This window comes from Astatotilapia calliptera, chromosome 3, assembly GCF_900246225.1.
Source record: "Astatotilapia calliptera chromosome 3, fAstCal1.2, whole genome shotgun sequence".
Classification (NCBI taxonomy): Eukaryota; Metazoa; Chordata; class Actinopteri; order Cichliformes; family Cichlidae; genus Astatotilapia; species Astatotilapia calliptera.
In genome coordinates this window covers 15,051,236-15,074,441 of record NC_039304.1, presented here as the reverse complement: position 1 = coordinate 15,074,441, position 23,206 = coordinate 15,051,236, and the positions used below count along the sequence as shown (strand labels likewise).

The window sequence follows — 23,206 nt, the reverse complement described above, 5'->3', positions numbered from 1 at the left end:
AAAACAGCCTAGACTTTAAAATGCTCTTCTGTGTTATCGTGAGGTATACGAAATTTAAACGCACTTGGATACGTGTATTTAGCAGGTATAGTTATATTAGTTGTATTTCACTCGTGTCTGCTGCTAGTCTTTATTTCTGTTTTAGGTCTTTGAAAGTTAAACTGTCGTCATATGAAGTAAACATATACATAAATAACACGGCAATAAAATTAAACTAGCTTCTCGCTCATAGAGGTGAGTGCACCCCATTTTACCAATAGAACCCCAAAGGATGTTGTGCACATGCGCGTTGTGCAATCTACCGGAGCGCGAGAGGTAGGGAAGGCAGTTCTAATGGCGGAGAATGTTCGGTCGCCTTTTGACTACCGGGAGCCACCGACCCTCGACAGCGACGGGGATGGAAGCAAACCGCCGCCACCACGGGGGTGAGTGAGACCGGCGAGCCTCCGGTTTGTGGCCGCGAGCGATCCTTTTTTCTCAGCGGAGATTTGTGAGCAAAATGCAACGCCGTAGACGCACGCGCCGTGCGCGTCTCTTTAGTTACCATTAGAAGCCCTTTTTTCGCGTGCATGATTTCAGCGTAATATTGCAGAAAACGGGGAATGGAAAGTGATTTTCGTTCAGCTGCGGGTTGCAGCTGGTGTGCCCGGCGAAGGTGCATCTCTCCCCCATCCAACCCGCTGTGCATTTAAGCGCCATCCTTTTATTTTTTGAGATTTTGACGGGACAGAAGTACCAACGTTAGCCGTTGGAAGCTAACGGGGCTAGCCGTGGTTTAGCATTAATGTTAGCATGTCCTCAACAGGAGCCGTCAGCTGTGTAACCCAGACTGTCAGTTATATCTCTCCCTCTCCTCGGTAACGTCAGTCATATGATTTCTTAGACTGAACGTATTATTCAAAGACAATGTCGTTCAGCTCTCAGCACTTCTCGAGTGCTCAGCTGCTGTAGATCATGACTCGTGGCTTGTGTGGTGTAAGTAAACAAAGTTGCTGACCGCGACCAAAATGCCCCCAAAAACACTTAACTGTCACCGTGCTCAGTGAATTAGGCACGCAGTGTTTTGCTAATCATGCTTCTTTTTTTTCTTTTTTTTGGTCATTTCCTTTTTACAGACTGACGTGATTGCTTAAAGGGGTGGGGCCATTTTTGATTAATAAGTGTAGTGTTAAGCCTCACAATAGCTGTGCAGTAGATCAGGGTTTGTTAATCCTCTCCAATGATCACCTCTTCTCTGCATTTTTATTAGTTAGCCACATGATGTAAATCCAGTAGTATTTGAGTAGACTGCATGAGATTATTTTTCCGTTGAATGCAATGATCTATTTGTTTGTAGAACAATAACTTAAACACAAATATGTCCCTATGAAGCTTATATGTTGTCTTATATTAAACTTATAGGGACATAATGCAAGAGATTTTCTGGGAAGTAGTTTGGAATTGGTCTCCAGCAGCTTTGACGCCATGCTTTTTTACGTGTGTGTGTGTGTGTGTGGGGGGGGGGGGGGGGGGGGGGGTTGTTTTTTGTTTTAATACTCTTGGCACCATCTGCAGCACATGTTCACATCAGTGCTTAGCAGGTGGTGGTGCAGAGTCCAGAGGGGTCAGATAATTTCTAAATGGGCGACAACTACCACCGTGAGGACTTCCTGTTTCATTGAGGGTGCTGGCAAAATTGTGCAGAATGAGTTGAGCCCTCTGAAGCTGTAGACCTACAATGTAATCTAATGTTCACGATGCGATTTTTAAAAAATCTGTTAGTTTTCAGTGTAAGGCCATTGCCGTTTTAATTTCACACAAACTAGCAGCAGCCACGAAATAATAGTTACGGTCCACCACCACAGCAAGCTGGGTATTTAAACTTCTAATGTGCATGGTAATTTGTGTAGTCACACTCCCAATGATTGCAAATTGTGTTTATCTTTCACAATCGATGAGTCTTTATCCAAACAATCAACACACTTTACCAGGCTGCCAGCATTTTAAAGGCAAAGTAACCTTTCCTGTAAGAAAAGAAATAATAATAAAAAAGAATAACATTCATAGTTTTTAATAGAGCAGGGCGATATGGCCAAAAATATTTATCACGATATATATTTGAAAATTTGCGATAACAATATAACCGACGATATAATTGATGCGAGACAAAATACAACTCCACAACATTACTAGCGCAAAAAGACAACCTTCCATTTATTTTCACTTAAACAAGAAGCTGGTTTTTATGTACATTAAAGCTTTATAAAAATGTAACAGTGCAAATGCAAATTCCTTGCTGAAAGTTTAACCAAAAGGCATTTCCAGTAGAAATGGGCTGACATATCCTGAGCATAACCATGTATAATATCCACTGAAGTTAAAAAGAGGTGCTTTGCAACATTAAACTGCAGTGTGCAGTACGCATTTTTCAGACCATAAGGTGCACGGGATTATAAGGCACATTAAGCGAAACAAAGCAGTCAGATAAATCAAACTTTATTAAACTCATTCTTCTTGCTTCCTCCACTTCTGTACCATTGATTCATTAATGTTGAATTCTCTGGCAGCTGCTCTATTCCCATGTTGTTGCAGTATATTAATGACTAACCTCGTATTGTGGATGGATTATCTCAGTTGTTCTCCTGACTGAAATTTGGTCCGTTTACAGCATCCTGCCATGCGATTGCATTTGTTTCTAACCATGAAGAACCTTCACGTTAACTTTTATAAGTGGAAAAGTGTTAGTGTTCGTCCTCCAGCTTCACTGTTTATGTTATGCTAACATAGCTGTGTCGCTAGCGATCACGTAGCACATCATTATATACCAGCTAGCCCAACTTCAGTAACCCTACAAACGTCATTGCTGTTTAGTTTCCTGTCTTCATTTATGTTGGAAGTGATAGCAGAGCTGTACGTTTGATTTTTTTCAGAAATCTCTCAGTCAGAACATGCAATATCATGCTTAGGTAACTAGCGAGCTAACTTCCGCTAGCTTCCGGCTAACTTCTAACTCCGTTAAATGTAATAACTTTTGTTTTCATGGATGCCTGGAAGTTAAACTTCATAGTTACACCTGGTAAAGCAGCAATGCTGATCGTTTTATTAAAGATGAAAGAATTTAGACAGTTTTTAACTCTAAGTGATGCTGCAGTGTTGTTTGACCTGAAACATACGGAGTTTAGGACCCAGATTACTCCCAGATTTAAGAGCATCTTAGTCCGACAAATATGACAATAACAACGGCCGCTTGCATGTTCTGCAAAAAAATGTGCTTTGTTGTGTATCTGACGGACAAACACCAAACCAGTTCCACATCACGGAAGTTGCACCATTTTTACAAACCAATTCTGGTTCATCTGTTTCACTCAACAATCGGCCATGTGCGTATGAAAACAAAGGCACTGCGCATGCGCGTTTTACTCCCATTCTATCGCGATATTTCATTTTCCTATCATTGCCTAACATTATACCGGTATTACCGTGAACGGTATAATATGGCCCAGCCCTAGTTTTTAATTAACGTTCAGACATATAGTCAGTGTTACATCCATCTACAAATATTATTTTGTGTGTAAATAATTGTATTTTTTTCACCATGTAGGTGAATTGAAGTCAAAGAGTCAATGTAACTGGGTTCATCGGAAGTGAACAGGTTCTCCATAGGTGAACTCTGTTGATATAAGAGGTTATAAGTTTCTAATGTTTGTGAAATACATTAAAGATTTCTTTAGCAAATCACTAATTATATAGAAGTGTTATTTATAAAGACAGCAGTCAGTACAAACGTTACTGAACATATATGTTGTCCTGTAAAAACAAGTACACCTTTACGCCTTCCACGCCTCCTGACAACCGAGGATGCAAGTATCTTATAGTTTAACTCTTTTTGGGAAGTCCTGCCTATCTGAAGTTAAGAGGCCACCCGAACACATGAGATATCATTGGAAAGGCCAGGATGTCCTCCTTTGAGCACAGCAGAACTTTTCAGGGTAGCTCAAATAAGTCAAAAGATATAGACCAACAGAATGGATCTTTTTTTTTTTTTCTCTCTGCATGATAATTGTATAAAATGACAGAAAAGGTTCTGGTAGCTTACTGCCCCGGGTGTCTTGAATCTATACAACATAGTGTTTGATTTTTTTTTCTTTTTAACCAAAGCCCGTCTATAACTGAAATGGAAGTAGTAGACCTGTTTTATTTAATCTGTAGTAGATAGCGGAGAAACATGAACTTCTGTCATTTAGTTGTTTATCTATGACTTAACCACCTTGGTGTAGTATGAATGATGATGGCGGTGGAGACTTTATCAATAGGAAAAGCTGAAAAAAGATTAAACATTACAGCTAAAAGGTCAAAATCTAAGCACTCCTTCACATTTTCTAAAGCGTTCCAGTGGGCCAGATTGGAGTCTGGTCAGTTCTGGCCCTGGGCTTTAACGTTTAACATCCTTGATCTACAGGCCTCAGTTAGCATGTTAAATATTAAAGTTCATGACAGTGAGCAATTAGAAAAAACTGAATAAGTATGGCTTGTTGGAAAAGGTTGCTAGGAGGAAGTCTGTTTTCTAAAAGGAACATGTTTACAAAGTTACATCTGAGCAAACCATAAGACTTCTGGAGCGATATCCTTTGGCTAGTTTAGACCAAAGTGCAGATGACCTCTTACCAGCTGTCAGCAGAGTGGTGGAGGGGTGATGATTTGGGTTTTCTGTGCAGCCACATAACTGAACAGCTTGTAGTCATTGAGTTAACCACGAGCTCTCTGTATACCAAAGTATTCTTTAGTCAGATGTGAGGCTATCTGTCTGACAGCTAAAGCTTGGCAGAAACTGGGTCGAGCAGCAGGACAGTGATCTCAATCACAGCAGCAAATCTACAACAGAATGACTGAAAAACAAAAGAATTGAGGTGCTGCGATGACCCAGTCAGAGTCCAGACCTCTACAAAACTGAAATACTGAAGCGAGACTCGAGCATAAACAAATGCCTCCAAACCACAATGAACTGAAGCTACGCTGTACAGAAGGCTGGACCAAAATTCCTGATAAAATCATGGAGAACACAATTCCTTCAAGCTGAGGTGGTTCTTTAAGCTGTTCAATCATGGTGTTGTACTATATTAGAGTTTGTTTGGTTGTTGTTGTTTTTCTTTTTTAAACTACGTCAATCTCAAAATTCAATGCTAGTCATGCCAAACAAATTTAAATATGTTTGGTAGGGTTTAGTACAATTTTCTGTGATACTTGTATGTATTTGTGTTTTTAAAGCATTTGTTAGATCACAATATCTAAACTTTGGGCATTTGATGAGACAGATTACTGATTCAGTACCAGTGTTGAGCTAGTACAATATATTCCTCATTGAGGAGACTGGGGATATTTCAATGTATGTGATGACATCAGGCTTGACTTAAACACTGCATTCCTAACTTTATAAAACAAAATGTAGAAAATTGAATATTTATTAGTAAAAGAATTATCGAAAGCACACATTTTATTTTTTATTATTAACCTAATTTATTAGAACTGGTCTCATTTCAGCTCAGCTGTAAAGATTTTACCACATCCTCTTGCCACTTAAAGTCAGACTAGTTTACTCTTTTCCCTGCTGACACTGTGAGTGCACCTGCTTTCTCACACACACACACACACACACACACACACACACACACACACACACACACACACACACACACACATATGTAGAGTAGAGCTGAGATGTATTAACATGAAGTTGAGTTGACAACTAAATATTAAGTTACAGTAAATGCAATATAAAAAAAATTCCACACAGATGTTGCATCAACATAACGAGAGTGACAGCGAGTCAGAGCGCGAGAGAAAGAGAGGTGCTGACAGGGAAAGTGTTGACATCAGTCGTGCCAGCTCGCTCAGCCACAATTTGTGGTTAAGTTACAAATGCTGTTGGCTGCACCAGCAGCAGACTGTTTCCTGTTAGCTTCCTTCTTTCCTTGTTTGCTCTCCCACTAGCAGGTGGTGCACTGATGTAGATGTGCAGTGTAGTAAATGCATAAAGTCACAGAATCCATTTTTAATAGATCAACCCACCACTGAAGTTTCTAGATCCTGCTCTAGTCCTCATCATATATCCCAAAAATTTTTTTTAAAGTCACAAGTTTAAAATGGTTTTCTTATCACTTTTTACCACCGTGACTAGTTAAGTAGGTCATCCACGTGAGCATACACCTGTATTGCTTTGCTGCAGGTACACATGATCACTTTGTTTGCTCTGCGATCCATTCCCGTGTTTATACAAAGTCTTCATGTGAGTGTGCTGGGTTTTTTTGTTTGTTTGTTTTCTAAATGAAGACCTGACTTTGTTTCTACAGCCGTGTGTGTGGGAGGAAAAGGAAGGGAACACCTGTAAAGGTGTGTGACCGAGCATATGTGACAGAAGATGAAGAGGAGGAGAGCATGTCAGAGCACAGCTACAGCCCCGGTAAATGTGAAGACTCACACAATGTGTTTGCCACCTGGTGTTGATGTGTTTTTGTCCACTGATACCTAGGTGAGAGAAAGAAAATGTTACTTTCCAAACCTGTGAAGTGATAACAAGTGTGAGTGGAGCTATTATGCTAATTTCCAACTCAGATGACCCAGTATATAACAGCTTGTTTCAATCTGTTTTCTTTTACTTTAAAGGCAACCTCCATTTACTGCTACTTTCTTTTTTCTTTTCTTGCTGATTGGATGTCCCTCAATTTTTAGCAGCAAGTGGGTGGGGATTCTGTATCCACAACCAAAGCTATGTAGCTGAGAGGACCTTGTTATGGATAGCCTTTAACGGCATACAGAGCCAAGCATAAAAAAAAAAAAACAAGCTTCAGGGTCGTTCTGAGCTCATGCAGACCTGAAGTTTTGAAACTTGCCATGCTTAATAAACGAATTCACCATTTTAACATTGTGTATATATGGGAAAAGGAATATGGAGAAGCATAATGGGTCCTATTTAAAACGTTTACTCTGTCCCAGGTGATGGCCAGTACCCTGAGGGTGCAGAAGACCGCCTCCCTCCACCAGGGAGTCCCTACTACCTGCCTGACCCCACTCAGCTCTGGTAAGTAGGACCCTCACCACTTTGCTCAGATGATCTTTGAGGGGAAAAAAAGACTCATGTGGAGCTAGCCACACCTGCAAGCTAGCACAGTGTCACAGAAAAGGAAAGTTAATTCTGTAGGCAGAAAGTTTCAAGAGAGGTGCTAAATTGAGTTTGTTTTTTCGCTGACGAAAAAGCAAGGCTCCTACATTCATCAACCTCAGAACATTCATATGTGCTTTTCATTGTCATTTTGAAACCACACACATGTAAAGACGTGGAGCCACGTAGGGGTACAGAGGCTTCAGAAAGTCACTGAAATGGAAAAGAGGCAGAGAGCTGCAACTTTCTGGTTCAACTGTAAAGGAAAGTTTCATTATATGAAAGGAAATTGCTAAGTTGGTTAGGCCATTCAGATGGTGATTTTACACCAAAAAAACCAAACTGTGAGGTTGATGATTTGTAAGTTTTTATGTGCATCCATGTGTTTTGCTTTTTTTGAAATTTCCCACTGAATGATAGTCATGTTCAGGCCTGTGAAGCAAGCAGTGTACCTGTATAAATTAGAGATGGACCGATCCGATATTACGTATCGGTATCGGTCCGATACTGACCTAAATTACTGGATCGGATATCGGAGAAAAATAAAAAATGTAATCCGATCCATTAAATATCACGAAAGCACCTCACAAAACTTGCAACACGCCGTAACTCACCTCAGAACGTTAGCACTCGGAGCAGTATGCATCACGTGATAGAGCGGCTGTGGCATGCGGGACCTGTCGGTGGTCTGGATAGCATGTGGAGCTTCGCTAGCAACCCGGCATTTCATCTCCGACAAAGTTATCCCCGAGAGAAGTAAAGCAAGTGTGTAAGTCCATCTCTGAATGTTTGTAAAGCATTCCTGCGTTAAGCTTAACAAGCGACTGCCTCTCGCTCTCCGGCTGCTACTTCAATCATGAAACTGCTTAACGATCAGCTGATCGGCTTTTCTGTCGCGAGTCCGTCTCTCTTGTTTGTTTTTGGCCCACTTTGCACCAGAAAGAGGAAACCAGCGGCTGAACAACAGCAGCACGTTTAAGCTTGATCAGCTGTTGTTAGAATGTATTTAATATTACTTTCTACACCAGGATCTTTTTCTACGTAGCTGACGCTGGTAACTGTGCAGGGGCGGATCTAGCAAAGTTTAGCCAGGGGGGCCGATAGGGCATTAACAGGGAAAAGGGGGCACAAAGACATACTTTTCTTTCTTATTCTCATTTAAAATGTCAAGCTTTTAATAAATAATTATCTGACACCCAAAGTTTTAATTTGATGTAAAATGAATAGAAGTCCATTACTGTATATAGTAACTATTAAGTCTAATATATATACCCTAGTAAGCTATAGTACTTTTTCCTTTGTGAAGGTACCATCTGTGCCGTCTGCAATTTTGTTGAAGAAAGATGTTGAATCTATTTAATATTTCTTGAAAAATAATTGATTTCTGTGCATTTTTTTTCACACTGCATCAAATTAAGGTTGATTACGTCGATTAAGCATCAAGAGGTGGAGCGTGAGGGGTGGTTCCCTATTTTTTATTTATTTATTTTTGTTGTTGCTGGGAGTTGGAACCCTATTAGTTAGGTTGCTTAATATTTACGCTAAGTACTCTTTAAAATACCAGAATAGGGAGGATGGTGTAGGTTTAAGTTTATTAGATTGATCAGTATTGCTGAACTATGAAATATTTTTTTTGGATACAGGTATAACAGAATAGCTTTAGTGTAGTTGTTGTTTTAAACTTGAGTATGAACTTATACAAAATGCAGCAAGATATTTAAAAAACAGTTTTGTTGATTAAAAAACACTATATCGGATTCATATCGGTATCGGCAGATATCCAAATTTATGATATCGGTATCGGACATAAAAAAGTGGTATCGTGCCATCTCTAGTATAAATATAACTGCAGAGAAAAAATAACTAAACTGGCTTTAGCATAAACATGTGACTGATTTTTATTAATGCACCACACTCCCAGCAGATACCATATTCATGTTGACGCAGGTTGGTTTTATTGTGGCCTTCTTGTAAAACACTTTCAGTTGATTAACTGGAGTAATGGCTAAGGAGGGCTCTAGAGTGCGACCAATTTGGTCACAAATACGACCAAATTTTTCAGTGGTGCGACTAAAAAAAAAAAAATATTTGGTTGCACCTGTGAGACCAACTGTTCGGGTAGGGAAAAAAAAAAAAAAAAATCTGCAACCTTCCCTGTGGTCAACAACAGACACACATTATGCCCCTATCGTGGACTAAACCAATCAGAGATAGTAAGGGGCAGGACCTCTCTGATTGGCCGTGGTCCAGTTGAAAGTGCAGGTGGAAGTGGGAGGTGAGTAGCTTGAATAAAGCGATATCAATTCATTAAATCCTGAATCGACTTTTAAATATAACTGTGTTTTGCCAGAAACGCCAGATTCTCAGATTAAAGCTCACAAAACCATTTCAACAACAACCAAACAGCAAATGAGAGCAGGTACACGGATTCCACACAAAGACGTAAACACAGAACGGACCGACGCATCAGAATCAACTTTGTCTTTCTCGGCTTTCTCACCCGACGGCCCGTAGACGGACACGCTGTCGGAGCTTGCGGTTCTGATGCGTCCGGTCCGCGCTGTGATTACGTCTTTTTGTGCTGATTCTGAGCTGCAGGTTTTGTCTCTCTCCAACCAAAATTCACCGAGCCAGCAGCAAAAGAAGCAGCAAAAGAAGCAGCAAACTGCGCTTCACATTTGATCAATGTCGTCGTGAATTTTGCTGTTTTGCTTCCACGACTATTAAAATCACACTCCATGCACAGCTAGCTCTCTCTCTGTACTTCAAGAACAGTTTCCCGTCTCCAATCTCTGTTTTGTGTATTATTCATTCGCTTATTACCCACCAGTCTACCGTTGTTTACAGCGCTGCTGTCTTTTCTTTTCTTTTTCTTTTTTTCACTTAAATGACCTCGGACAAGAAAGCCTATTTTTTTCTGTTGTTCAATACTGAAGAAATTTTAACTTTATATGCAGAACATTGTAGAATATTTTTAAGGTTATCTGCTATAAAAAGCCAGACCAGGAAAATCTCCTTCATGTTTTTCTGTGTTTTATTCTCAGTTACTTTCACACAAAGGCATCTGCTGTGATGCTCACAATTCTGATGAAGTCAGTACTGATAAATGATCAGAGTTATAATATTTCTGACTATCTGAGGCTAAATTGAATCGAATCGGGACTTTGAAAACCGGAATCAAATGGATTATAGAAATCAGTGATGATACCCAGCCCTAGTGAGCAGCCTAGGCACAACAGAAGTGGATGTAGCTGTAATAGGAAACGAACTATTGCTAACTTTTCTGTTAAGTTAAGGCCTGATCCTTCTGAAATTCATAGCCAGTGCTCTGACACGGTGTCATCAATCTTTGAATGCTGAAAAAGCACAGTGTATCCAGAAAAACACATTATATTATATCAATTATTATAAAATTTGTGTGCGCCTAACTTTTGTGCCGGTACGCCTAACTTTTTAAAGTTAGGCGTACCGGTACACCCATGGCAAAAAGTTAGTCTAGAGCCCTGCTAAGACTTGTTGAATTGTTTTGATTTGTTCAAGCCTTTATGTGGACCACTTGTGTTTAAATCAAGTTTGACATCATGTTTTCTAGTGTGCCAGAGTTGGGGGAGGAGGGGGGAAGTGGTGTTCGAGGACCCGTGCTCTTCCACCCTCCGCCAAACTGCCGGATTCGAGAAGTCCACTGCGGAACCCAGGTGCGATTAGTTGTCATAGCGATCCGAGACATCGCCAAAGGGGAGGAGATCACAGTGGACTACAGCCTAACGGACTGGGGCGAGAATGCAATGGTGAGTTACCAACTGATGGAAACGTGACATGTTTGGTGTTATTCTGTATTTGTCTCTGGCATGAAAAGATAAAAGCTCAACTGCGACTAGAGCCTTCTAAGAGTTTTCCTTACAATTGTTCTGTGTCATAGACCCCTGTTGCTATGAGGTGACAGTCCACCAATGCATAATCAAGCTTTAAGCCCTAATGCTAAAAGCTACAGATGGTAGCTGTGTGGGGAATTATTTTCCCGTTCATAAACGTGACTGTGTCCTCAGTAGGATCCAGGAGACTCTCAAATGGGCACTGCAGACAGAATGAAGTTTGAAACGATTGAGAGACACACATGAGGACTTTTTTCTTTTTGATTTTTGCCTGTGAACTAAAAAAAAAAATACATCTTTTATTTTTTTTTAATCTGTCCATTTAGGAGGAAGAGGCTGGCCCCCACCCACTATCGCTCTCTGTTTCTGATTACCTTACCCCCTCGTGGTCATTATCGCCCTCTTCCTCCCCACTCACCCACTCTGAACCCAGTGACTCAGACCGGGAGGAGGATGAAGAGGAGGAAGATGATGACGACGACGACGATGATGAAGAAGAGGAAATGGAAGAGATAAGGGGTCGAATGCTTCGGCGCCGCAAGAAACGCAAGTTGCCTGCGGCGGTCAATTCGAAGAAGAAGAATAATGCGCCCACTTCTTCCAGAGGACCTGGGCGCCCCTGCTCCTCCTTCTCCCGCCCGACACCTGTTGCACCCCCACCTAGATCCCAGCCCGCAGTCAGTTCTCTGACACCCCCAACCACTAACATAAACAATAACATCAACATAAACATCGGCAGTTCTAGTAGTCCCACGGTGAGCCGGCGGCAGCACTGCCCGTACTGCGGCCGGCACTACCGATCCCTGGCACGCCACCTGGAGAAGCACCACGCCAACCAACCGGAAGTCAGAACAGCCATGGAGCTGGCTCACCTCCACACGCACAGCTCTTCAAATGGCAGCGCCTCGCAACCCCACCCCTCTTCATCCTCCACCTCTGCTACTCACAGTCATTCCTTCGCAGTCCCTCAGTCGTCCTCCTCCAACCCAACTCCCCCATCTCTCTTCCCCAGGGAGAGGGAATCACCTGCCACCCGTTCGAGCACAGGCGCCGTCTCGTTCTCCCTTTCGCTTTCACCAAATGCTTCGGCTCAGCCTGCAGCTGCTAAGAAAGCACCCAGCTTACCACTGCCCGCTACAAAACCCCCAGCACCCCCGATGGTGCCCCGGGTAAAGAGTCCGTCACCTCCGCCACTGTCTACCCCCAGAAGGGGCCGGAGGATGAAGAAAGAAAAGCATGAAGAACAGCAAAAAGTCGAAGTGGAGAGTCCAAGAAATCAAGAGGAGTTAGTTCCACCTCCTACACCGGACCCAGACATCGATCCAGATGAAGAGCTGGAGCTGAGCGCGGAAGGGGAGGACGATGCACCTGAAGAGAAGAATGGAGAGATTGTAAGGTGTGGTGAATTATTGTCTTTTTTCTGCTCTGCTGTATCTGAGTGTTTTTATGTTTGAGGTTTTTTGAAAGTTGGTTGAGATTCAACTGTTAATTTAAAAGCATGTTTCTCTTTCTTCCCTTTCCAGCACACACAGACATCACATGTCTCCACTACTCTCCTCCCTTTCTTGCCTGGTCCTGTATCTCCGTCGTCAGCAGCACTCCTCCTTCCTTTCTTTGACTCGTTCTCCTCATTCTGCCGAGGCCTGGCGCCTGCTCTGCCACTCCAGCCTCTCTCTGCTCATCCTCTACAATCGCCACCGAGAATGCGAGGTGGCCAAGCTCACTATCCAGGACTACCGTAACCGCATCACCCCTCAGCCCAACGCCAGCAACAGCTCCCCTTCTGGCATGGAAGCTTTCCTGTCCCCCTTTGAGCGCCAGGTCTTGTGTCATCTCCCACGGGCTGGTGTCTTAGGCAAGCGAGGGCGCATTCAGCCACTAATTCTCCCGCCACACTGCGAATCCTGCCTCGACCTGCTTCTTCGAACCAGCCCCAACGTAGGGGTGGACCCAGAGAGCCCCTACGTCTTCTCCCGGCCCTACCACTCCCCTGCTACCCCACTCCGTGGCACAGACCTCCTGAGAAACCTGGCTCGAGCCAGTGGTGCTAAAAACCCCGGAGCATTAACGGCAACACGAGTGCGGCGACAGGTTGCCATCCTTACCCAGCTGCTACTGCTGGAGGAGGGTGACACCCAGGGAGGAGCCATCAAACGGCTGGAGGACTTCCTGGAGCACGAGTACCACGTGATCCAGAACTGCTCCACTATCATACGAGACCCAGCACTGATGGGTCGTGTGGGTCGAGTCGTTCTCTATGGAGAGAGGGAGGGAGTGCTTTTCAGAGGGATGAGCCTGCAGCACATCTGCCTCGAGTTGGACGGTAAGGAAACCCTTTTTTTTTTTTTTTTTTTTTTAACTTAATTTTTTTCTATTCAGTAGAAATGATTGAGTGTTTGAGGAGTGTTTGCCCATCAACGTCTATTTAATGCATGAATTTCTGTCTTCTTTTTTTTTTCTTTTCTTTTTTAAAATTTTTTTTAGAAAGTTCAGTGAACCCTAATTTCACCGGTTAAGAGAATCAGAATCAGAATCAGAATGGGTTTATTGCCAGATGTTGAGGTTTACAACATTAGGAATTTGCTGCGGTGCTTCAGTGCAAACAATAAGAGTGCAGCTTTCATGGATTTAAAACAAACTAGTGCAGCTAGATGGCACTAGAGGTTAATATGAAACTTGGCGGGGGAGGGGGGGTTGTTTTTTAAACAAGGGTAAAGAATTGTCAGTGTGTTTGAGTGACTCAGGGAAATGTAGTGTGCTCATTGAATAAAATAAGAGTATCAATGGAACTCCGGCTCATCTCTAAAAAATGAGCATCAGCCAGCTGCTGGTTAGCTTTGCTTTGCATAAAATCAACAGGGAAAACGATTAGCCAGTCATTATGCTATGTTATGCTAAATCAAACACCTGCTGGCTGGCTCATTTTAAAAACTTGAATAATGTAAATTGTAGTTCTAAAAATGCAAAGTAGTTACTGAAATTTCATTTTTAAAATGTATTCAGTTATTTTCATGCAACATTATTTAAATACTGTAGTCTCCAATTTAAACTGCAACACACCCATGAGAGGAAGTTTACAAATCCGAGACCCATTTTAAGCCCTCGAGAAAAAACTTCATCATTTTGTCTGAGAAGAACATTTTACAACTTTGAACTTATTTATTACCATTTGAAGTAACATTAACCGTGTGGTTGAACAGTTTTGCTTTGCTAGTACGTTTGGATAACTAACCTCTGTTTGATCTCTTTTCATGCAGTCATGTCTGGCAACTCGGCAGATTCCTTCTCAGAAGATTCTGAGGCAGAGGAAGTGAAAGAGGAAATTAAAGAGAAGACAGAGGTCACGGTGAAAAAGAAGGGACCGGGCCGACCTCCGCGGAAGAAAAAGGCGCCCGTTCCATCACCTGTCGTCAGCCCGTCTTTAGCTAATGCCCATAAGAGAAGAAACATTCCACCTAAATCAGGTAAAATCTGTCATCATTAGTGCGTGACCTCACAAACATCTGTGTTAATACTTCAGTCATTAAACCGTGTCACTCCTCTGCCTCGGTCACACAGGGAAGCGCGGCGTCCTGAAGCGTCCCTGGTCAGAAGCCGAGCGTGTAGCAGTGGAGACTCACCTGAAGAGAAACCTCATGGAACTGCGCGTCCCTGCGAAGGCGGACTGCGAACGATGCCTCGAACTCTGCCCTCTGTTGGTGAGCAACCAGCGAGACTGGAGGGCGATCAAGTTCTACGTCCACAACCGCATCCAGCTGCTGAAGAAGCAGGGGAGGAGGGAGAGCGCGGCTGCAGTCTGCTAGGGCCGAGCGCTAGCAGGACAGATATCATAATGTAAAAACCACCAGCAATCACAATGAAGAGGAAAAACTCTAGATCACGATCGGACGCAGTTTCTCTTTCCCCTTTATTTTTATTTTATTTTTTACATGGGTGCCGTACTCTGAAGTATAGCTGCATTCCCCGTCTCTGGTCATATGGGAGTAGTGTAATAACAATGAGTAAGCTAAGAAGACAGATGGGTTACTCCAGTTAAGGATGATGAGTGTACTCGGTGTTGCGGATGCCCGGTGTCTCTTTTTTTTTTTTTTTTTTTTAAATGTCTTCAAGCGGTTGTACAAAAATGTACTTTTGTGTGAATATGCATTGAAACACAACGAATGATTTTTTTTTTTTGTATTATTTTATTATTATTTTTTTATGTCATTTTGCTTTACTACAAAACAGTGGCAAGCGAGTGAGTGTAACGGAGAGAGAGAAGAAACAAGCAACAAAGGTCTGTGACTACAGCAGTTAGTCCTTGGTCCAGCATTTCTTTCCACTGAAGGCTGAAGACCAAACATGAATGTGTAAAGCTTTGGAAGAAGAAACCAGTGGTTCTGATCTTTATAACTAGACTACATGTCATGTGAAAAAAATGTATGAAACTGTATAGTTTGTGTTTGATACTGACTGACGTTGTTCTCCCAACTCATGGCTCCCACATGAAGAGTGTATTAAAGTATTCTTCAAAATCTCGGACCATGATGCACCTGTGAAGTGTTTTTTGCAAACCTCTGTACCATGATCATAGTCGAACTAGTATGTATCAAGGCACGCCTGAATTTATTGCGTAACATAATTTAAAAAAAATAATTGTATTTCAAAATCAACATATGGTCTTATTCACAATGTAAATACTTACTAATCTATCAAAGTATGCAGTAGTGATTACAAAGTATTGTGTTATTGTGTACATACTGTAAATACTATCTGTACTTATTAAAGTGTATGACATTTTGCTGTGTTTTCGTAAACTGGTTTGTGTAAGCTGAAGACAAGAAAAATGAAATGACAAATTTTCTCATCCTGTATCGATTTTGTTTATTTAAAAAAAAAAAAAGAGGCAGCTCTGCAAAATGTCAACATTATCAAACAAAATGCACATCAATCTTTTACATTGTTTTACAAACACAACGAAAAATATCAGAGCTTTGCAGTACACAAACAACATGTTGTCAGGTACACTGCTTTCTGATTAGTATTCAAAATGCATGCTAATTACTGTAATGCTTAATTCAGAGTATTTGAAAGGCTATTCTATTTACATATGCATACCATCAAAACTTGACAACAATACAAAGACCACTACAGTAGTGACCCATCACAAAATTTAAAATGGAAAGTGATCTAACACATCAGTACACCCTCACCCCCACACCAAAAAAGAAACTTAAAAATGGTCATGTGATGCTAACAAATCTTATAGCTACTGCACAAGCAACACATGTCCTAATCACAGTATAAATAAAACGAGATGGTGTTATTGGCATACAAATACACTCGGTATACAAAGTAAAACACGCAACATCCAACATTGGTTCCACATTAAGACGAGAGGGGTTTGAGAACAACTGTAAAACTAACCAAGCCACAGACACTGCTGCAATCACAGTATCCTACACACTTGGGTATAAGAAGAAGGTACTGAGTGATACTAACTACTATGTACAGATCTGTGGTATTCTCCAGGATCAATTATTGTGCTCTGTGTTACCACAGGGTCAGCTTTGTCAACAACCACAGTAATCATTGCATCACTGAAACACTGTCAGATACTGATGGCTGGATGTGTAGTGTTCTCTGTTTGTATTAATATTTTTGGTAGTATTTTACTATTTTGTCATATTTTTGGTTTGTAACAGTGATAAACTATCAATGATCAGTTATTGATAAGCTAACCCTGTGGTATTTGTGTTAGCTTATCAAGAATCATAATTTATGGCACTATCGTCATCATTACGCACATTAACTGTTGTTTCACACAAGTTGGAGATGCAAGGCAGTGACCTCACATTCCAGGATTTTATCATTTAGGGAATATCACAAAGGTAAGGAGCTTTTATTCCCAGGATGATGATAAGAAAGTTTGCCCTCTTTACCACTGGCAGAAGCACAGTAACACACTGCTAACAGAAATAGTCCATTACCTGTGTATAGAATTTTAGAGCAGCCATTGTTTTAGTTTACAAAAAAACCTCCACAGCACTACTCATTTTGTTTATCGTATTTTGCTTCCACTTGGAATCGAATGTGTTAAAGGCATAAAGGTTTTCTTTCTTGTTTGCCTGCCTAAATTTTAATAGATATTATTTAACTTTTTTAACCATAAGCAAGAAATTCATAGTTTCAATTGTATTTACATAAAATGATGCTGCAGCCATGGAGTTTGAGTTAATATGACCTCCAAATTTTTAAACGGTATAAATAACCTGAACATGAGACAGAATTGATGGATTTAATGTCTCAGTAAGTCAGTATAAAAGTAATGTGAGGTCATTCATTACTTTTCCCATAAAAACAAAGAAAATGTTTCAGCTTGTACAGTTTTCCTTACTTACAATATTAAGTTTCAGTCTTGTTCTCAACTGATTCTGCACAGTTTCCTTCATCACCTGTTTGACTCTGTACTTCCCTCTGTACTACCTCCATAGGTGATGTGTCACCTTTTCCAGGGTTAAATAATGGAAAGATTTCACCTTTGAATGTAGCCGTGAAAGATCCAATTAGTGTTTTCTCTTCTACATTATAAAATGAAAGCTCACCACTGTCACAATCCAAATACACACCGACCGTCTCTGGTCTTGAATGGAAAGGTATTGAAATCTCAGGTTGTGTGCTAAACTGAAAACTATTTGCTCTTTTGGGAGACGAAGACAGAAACCAGAAACCATTCGATGTGTTTGGAAAAGATGTGGATGAATTACTGGGGATTTCAGCTGCACTTGTAACTCCTACCCACCAGGACTGTTTGATGCCTAGCTTCTCATCTGTGTTAATTCTCCTCATAGAAACCTCCCAGTAGTGTTTTCCAGAAGAGAAGCCAGATGTTCCTTTGATAGCTGTGACACAGGTAACCATCTCTCCATCAGGAAAAGACTTTCCAGGAAGATCATCTGGGTGGGCCTCTCTCACTCTGTTGCCTACAACCTTGAGGTATGGGTTGTTTCTGTCCTCAAGTTTAACATTAACTGTTGAAAATTGAATCAGAAAGAGTGACAAAAGTCATGAAAGAGAAAAAATTGTGAAAATGTGAGATTGTCAACAAAATGAATGAAGTTATTACCATAATGATTTCTAGCTTCTGAAAGACGTCCATCTTCTGTGGGGAAATAGAGAATACATGTGTTTATAATATTATGTCCTAATGACATAACCTTCATGTGTCACCGTGATTCTAAGAACAAGGACAGCTTTAGTAACGTCTTACCTCCTGCTAAAAGTTTATCAGTCTCTGCAGAGAAATACAACAAATAGTTTATCTGTATTTTTCGTTTTAATGGAAGAATCATTTGAATCAGATTTCTTTGTCATGTCAACACTGTGCAAATGATTAAAGAATGTCTTGTGTAGCTTTCCACAGTGATACTGATGGGTCAGTGTGGGATACTGCAATCCTATAACTTTTGCAATGTAGGAGGTGTATCTGATATCTCCATGTTGGTGTTGTTCCTGCATCATCATAAAACTCTAGGTCCAGGATCAAGATTGCAACCAACCAATCACAATGTTGTGATGTCCATTTTTGCAGTGTGGGGGAAAAAGAATAAACTGTCTTGGCTTAGATAAAACTCTCTTCTGAAAGACATGACAAGTATTTTGAGTGTTTTACTTATTATTTTTTTCAGTATAACAAATATATTATCAGATTAGCTTTGCTGTTAGCCAAATTTAAGCTACTCCTGTTGGTTTCCTAGTGACAGTTTTTAAAGCATCAGCTAACTTCTTGGCTAATGCTAACGAAGTGCTCAGACAATATGATTGGAGACTTGCAATATTGATCCTGGACCAACATTATGATGATGATGTAAGCACAACACCAGCATGGGGATAACAAATCACAGAGAGAAGTAGGATCCAGGTTGTGTCAGAGGCTGACTTTGCTCCATCTTCAAGCAAATGCATCATTCTTTTATCCCGTTATTACATATATAACAAAACCACAGCTGATGTGAAAAATGATTTGTTCAGTGTGACGTTCTTACCACTTAAGCCGTTCCCTGAAACACAAAATATTCATGTCAGGATTCATTTTCCGCCCGGACACATATTTATATAACTGAGAGCATTAATTTGAACTTGTCGTGTGCTCTTTCTTACCATCAATTTGGTCTCTTCCTGATTGGGCGTTCCTCACTGAAACACAAAACAAACATATCAGGATTTAATTTCAGACAGTGAACACTTTCTTATGACAGTGACAACTTTAAAGTGTTATATATTTAAAGATATTATATAAATGTATTGTGTATGTATTCGGTACCTTTCTTTCTGTAGTACATCACTCCCAATGCAGCCAACACTAATGCAGCTATAAGAAGCAGTGCAAAGGCCACCCACCCACCTGGCGAGGACTCTAATAAACAAAAAGCAAGAAATCTTGTATTTCAGCTTTTACTGTATTTACAATCAAAAACAAATAAACATAATATAACTATTACACACACACAAAAAGTCTCTTTACCAGGTTCAAGAGTCTTATGAAGAGTTCCCAGGCTGACTTTGGCCTCCTTTACCTCTTTATCAGAGAGACCCACTGAGCAGGAAGGCTCAGAGGTGGAGGAAAGAAGAAGCCAACTGTGGACTAAAAAAAGTCCAGAAGACAGATTTCTGTACACCAGACTTTGAGGTTTCACATCCTGCTTCTTGTCTGACCAGCGCAGCACAGGCTGTGGATACCAGCCTTCAGATTCACAGCTCACGTTCACCTTGTCATTTTCTCCCCACACTACTGATAGAAAAGGAGGACTTCCCGAAGCTAGATAAAGTGTCCGAGGAGGAAGATGAAGAACATTTTAATGCGACGGTTTAGAGCAAAGCTTTAAACATCATATATACATTTCCACCCCTAAGTCACTCACCTGTCACGAGTAGATTAACAGGTGCACTATCATATCCCTGGTTGCTGCTGACATAACAAAAAAAATCTCCTGTATCCTCAGTTGTGACGTTCAGCAGCTTCAGGCTCACATCGCCTGATTTCAGCCCGCCTGACGCTGCATCCTTGAGTCCAAATGAGACTCGGCCAACGTAGGCAGGTTCTTGATATTTGAACTTTTTTGACTGGTAGTGCATTACCGGGCTGTCAAAGCGATTAGTACGGTACCAGCGTACCTCCAGCTCCTCTGCATTTTGCTGTGGACTGAGCCAGCACGGCAATGTGACCTGATGGCCACGAGTCCCAGTGACAGGAGAAGTGGTGGTAACCACCAAGTTGGTTGAAGCTGTAAGATAAATAACGCTGGCATCATTTATCTTTTACACTGACAGAGTGGAAAAGATGGTTAAACACAGAAAGATAAATCTTATTATAACGAAGTCAATCAAGTTTCCAGGTTTAGCAAGAGAAGTAACAATAACATGGCTAAACTTGAAAAAATCAGAAACATTAAAGGTATGAGCAGAATCAGACACTGAGATTGTGTGTGTGTGTGTGTTTGTGTGCTACTAATCAGAGACTTACTGGGAGCAGCAGTGCAGGAAGATATAAACAGCGTCAGGAGACACAGACCTGTCACCCGTCGATCTGTAAAAAGGGAGGTGACGGAAAATTGTAAGGAGACGTTATAATTTCCTCCCCATAACTCAAATCCAGCAACGCTTAAGAAAACAAGCGTTTAATGTTGACGGCAGAAAAAAAGGGCCGAGGGCTAGTTCACGATTAGCATGCTGCTAAACGACAAAACAAGTGATCAGTATCGACCTACCCATCGTGTTTCTGTAGCTCCACCGAGAAATCACCCTCACACAGTCAGAGATGTGCAGCTTAAAGGGAGGGACGAGAAAACGTGAAATCCAGCAGTCCGGGTAGTCCTTTCTTTCTCTGCAGTTTCTCCGCTGACCTCGATAGCTTGCTGCTTGCGTTACTCTTACTTTCACTTTCATTTTCATTTTCGTCGGAGAGGGCGGAGAGACGAGGATTTGAACTCTGAAACAACTTTTATTATATCGATCTCAGGATGTCTGTAAGTACAACGTCTCCCGTTTGGGCCAATCTCAGCGAAACTTTGCGCGAACATCGCCACACATACAGTGATGATTACAATCGCTATGATTTTTTAAAAAAGACTTAATGTGAATCTAAAATGTTTTTGACTTCAGTGTAACGCTACTCTCCGTTTGCGTTTGTTTCACGTGACACGCTCAACGTAGGTTGCCCGTATGTAACTTAACGGTCACCGTAGTTTGTATCGGCCACGTGATTTTGTTTCATGCATCGCTACGAATGACTGCAGACTTTGAAAAAGAGCCGCAGACTGGGTCGATGGCGTGCAGCTCTGTGCCCTCATACAAACTAAAATGGCTCATACCACTTTTTATGTCCGATACCGATATCATAAATTTGGATATCTGCCGATACTGATATGAATCTGATATAGTGTATTTTATAATCAATAAAACAGTTTTTTAGGTCTTGTTGCATTTTGTATAAGTACATACTCAAGTTTTAAAAAACAAAACTCCAAAGCTATTCTATTATACCCGTATGCAAAAATACATTGCACCCAAAATATTTAAAGTTCACCAATACTGTTCTTTTTATTTCAACTTTTGGTAGAACTTTAAATCTAAGTATTTTAAGAAATATTCAAAAAGTAATTCAAAATGCAATTCTATGCATATTTAAAAAAACTCTTTGGCTCTGGAAAAAAAAAAAAGAAGTGCAGTATCAGCACAAAAATAATGTTTATATTCAACAACTTAAAAAACAATAACAACACATTGTAGAATGGACCCTTTTATACTTAAAGCTGAACATAAATTGACACCCAGACTGGAAAGCAGTGCAAATAAATGCAACCATGGCTTCATGACACTCATATTTTATCAAGACGGAAGCTGTTTCTATCACATTTAACCTGAGACTGAATTTTGTCTAATTTCTACACACAGCTTAACACAAGTATAAAAAACTTCTTTTTCATAGTTCCTGTTTTTTTTAACCACGAAACGGTTTCGTCTGCAACACTGCTTTTTCCAAAGAAAGACTTGAGTCTATCCATTGAACGGTCAGATTTAATAATGACAACGCACAGACCTCTGAGCTGCATATATCGGCTGTAAAGCTTAATGTAGGAATGCTTTAAAAACATTCAGAGATGAACTTACGCACTTGCTTCACATTTCTGGGATAGGTTGCTCGGAGATTAAATGCCGGTTTGGCAGCATGTAGCGAGGCTCCAAATGCTTTCAGTGTGAAGCAACTCCAGACTGCTGACAGGTCTTGCAAAACCAGCGATATAGGATCGATACATTGTTTCTATCCTCTGTTCGGTATGTAGCCCTCTGAATTGTGTCAGATATTTATTTATTTATTTATTTATTTGAAATGAAAAAATAAAAATGTCTGAACGTTTTGTCTGTTTTATTTATAAAAGTCCCAGTTTCAAAATTAATGAAAAGCTGAAAGGTGTTTTGTTGTGTTAACTAATTATTGTGGAAAATAAAACTCACAGTGATTTAGTGGTGATTAAAATGAAAAATCAGAGTTTGCAAATTGATCATTCATCTCATAAGTTATTATGACACACGGATCTCCCCTACATAAGCTGGTGTTTATTAGCTAAAAATATCAGTATTGTAATGATATCGGCAATGATAGACCACTGATAGACCAATGATAGACCACTCAAACTAGGGGCGTAATTCCCCCCCCCCCAATAATTAGTTTCAGGTATTACCAGCAAATTAGTTGCATGTTTAATCATCTGGAAATTTACCCAAATATATTATATTTATTTATTTATTTAGACAGAGATCTTGACACCCCCAATGTTCAGCACAAAGTTACGCCGATGACTGAAACTTATCACAATATGAGAAAAAGAAGTACAGTTCCAGCATTATGTACTAGATTTTCCATGAGATAGAGAAACTGCTATAGTAAATGGAAAAAACTTTCAGTTTGAATCTGACTGTTAAATTTTAAGAAACAAATGTGTAAAATTACAGGAAAAGATTCTGATCAGTCCCCAGACGGTCCTCTAATTATAAAAGAGAAAGTTTGTGTTAATTAGCCAAAAAATGTATTTTTTGCAAAAAAATAAAAATAAATTTTTTTTTAAACTAAAAACAGACGTCAGTAGTTAAAAACTGTTTTGTTGTTTATTACTTAATTACTGCGGTGTAATATTTATTGGCACTGGGGAGGTTTTTATAA

At 40.5% G+C, this 23,206-nt stretch overlaps 2 protein-coding genes across 2 annotated transcripts; one reads left to right on the top strand and one right to left on the bottom strand.

Annotated features, from left to right (window-relative positions):
• The first annotated feature begins 232 nt into the window (after positions 1-232).
• Positions 233-15,786, top strand: LOC113018670 (uncharacterized). The gene is made up of 8 exons (XM_026161970.1): positions 233-425; positions 6,327-6,436; positions 6,970-7,054; positions 10,728-10,923; positions 11,334-12,403; positions 12,531-13,330; positions 14,265-14,471; positions 14,566-15,786. Exons 1-8 carry the CDS (start codon positions 283-285, stop codon positions 14,808-14,810), a joined length of 2,856 nt encoding a protein of 951 aa, XP_026017755.1. The 5' UTR covers positions 233-282; the 3' UTR covers positions 14,811-15,786.
• Positions 15,787-15,854: 68 nt separating this feature from the next.
• LOC113018671 (butyrophilin subfamily 2 member A2-like) lies at positions 15,855-21,351 on the bottom strand. The gene is made up of 10 exons (XM_026161971.1): positions 20,754-21,351; positions 20,510-20,572; positions 19,908-20,270; positions 19,511-19,804; positions 19,310-19,402; positions 19,147-19,182; positions 19,032-19,046; positions 18,257-18,280; positions 18,113-18,148; positions 15,855-18,017 (listed from the first exon to the last, which is right to left on the bottom strand). Exons 1-10 carry the CDS (start codon positions 20,935-20,937, stop codon positions 17,392-17,394), a joined length of 1,734 nt encoding a protein of 577 aa, XP_026017756.1. The 5' UTR covers positions 20,938-21,351; the 3' UTR covers positions 15,855-17,391.
• Positions 21,352-23,206: the final 1,855 nt, after the last annotated feature.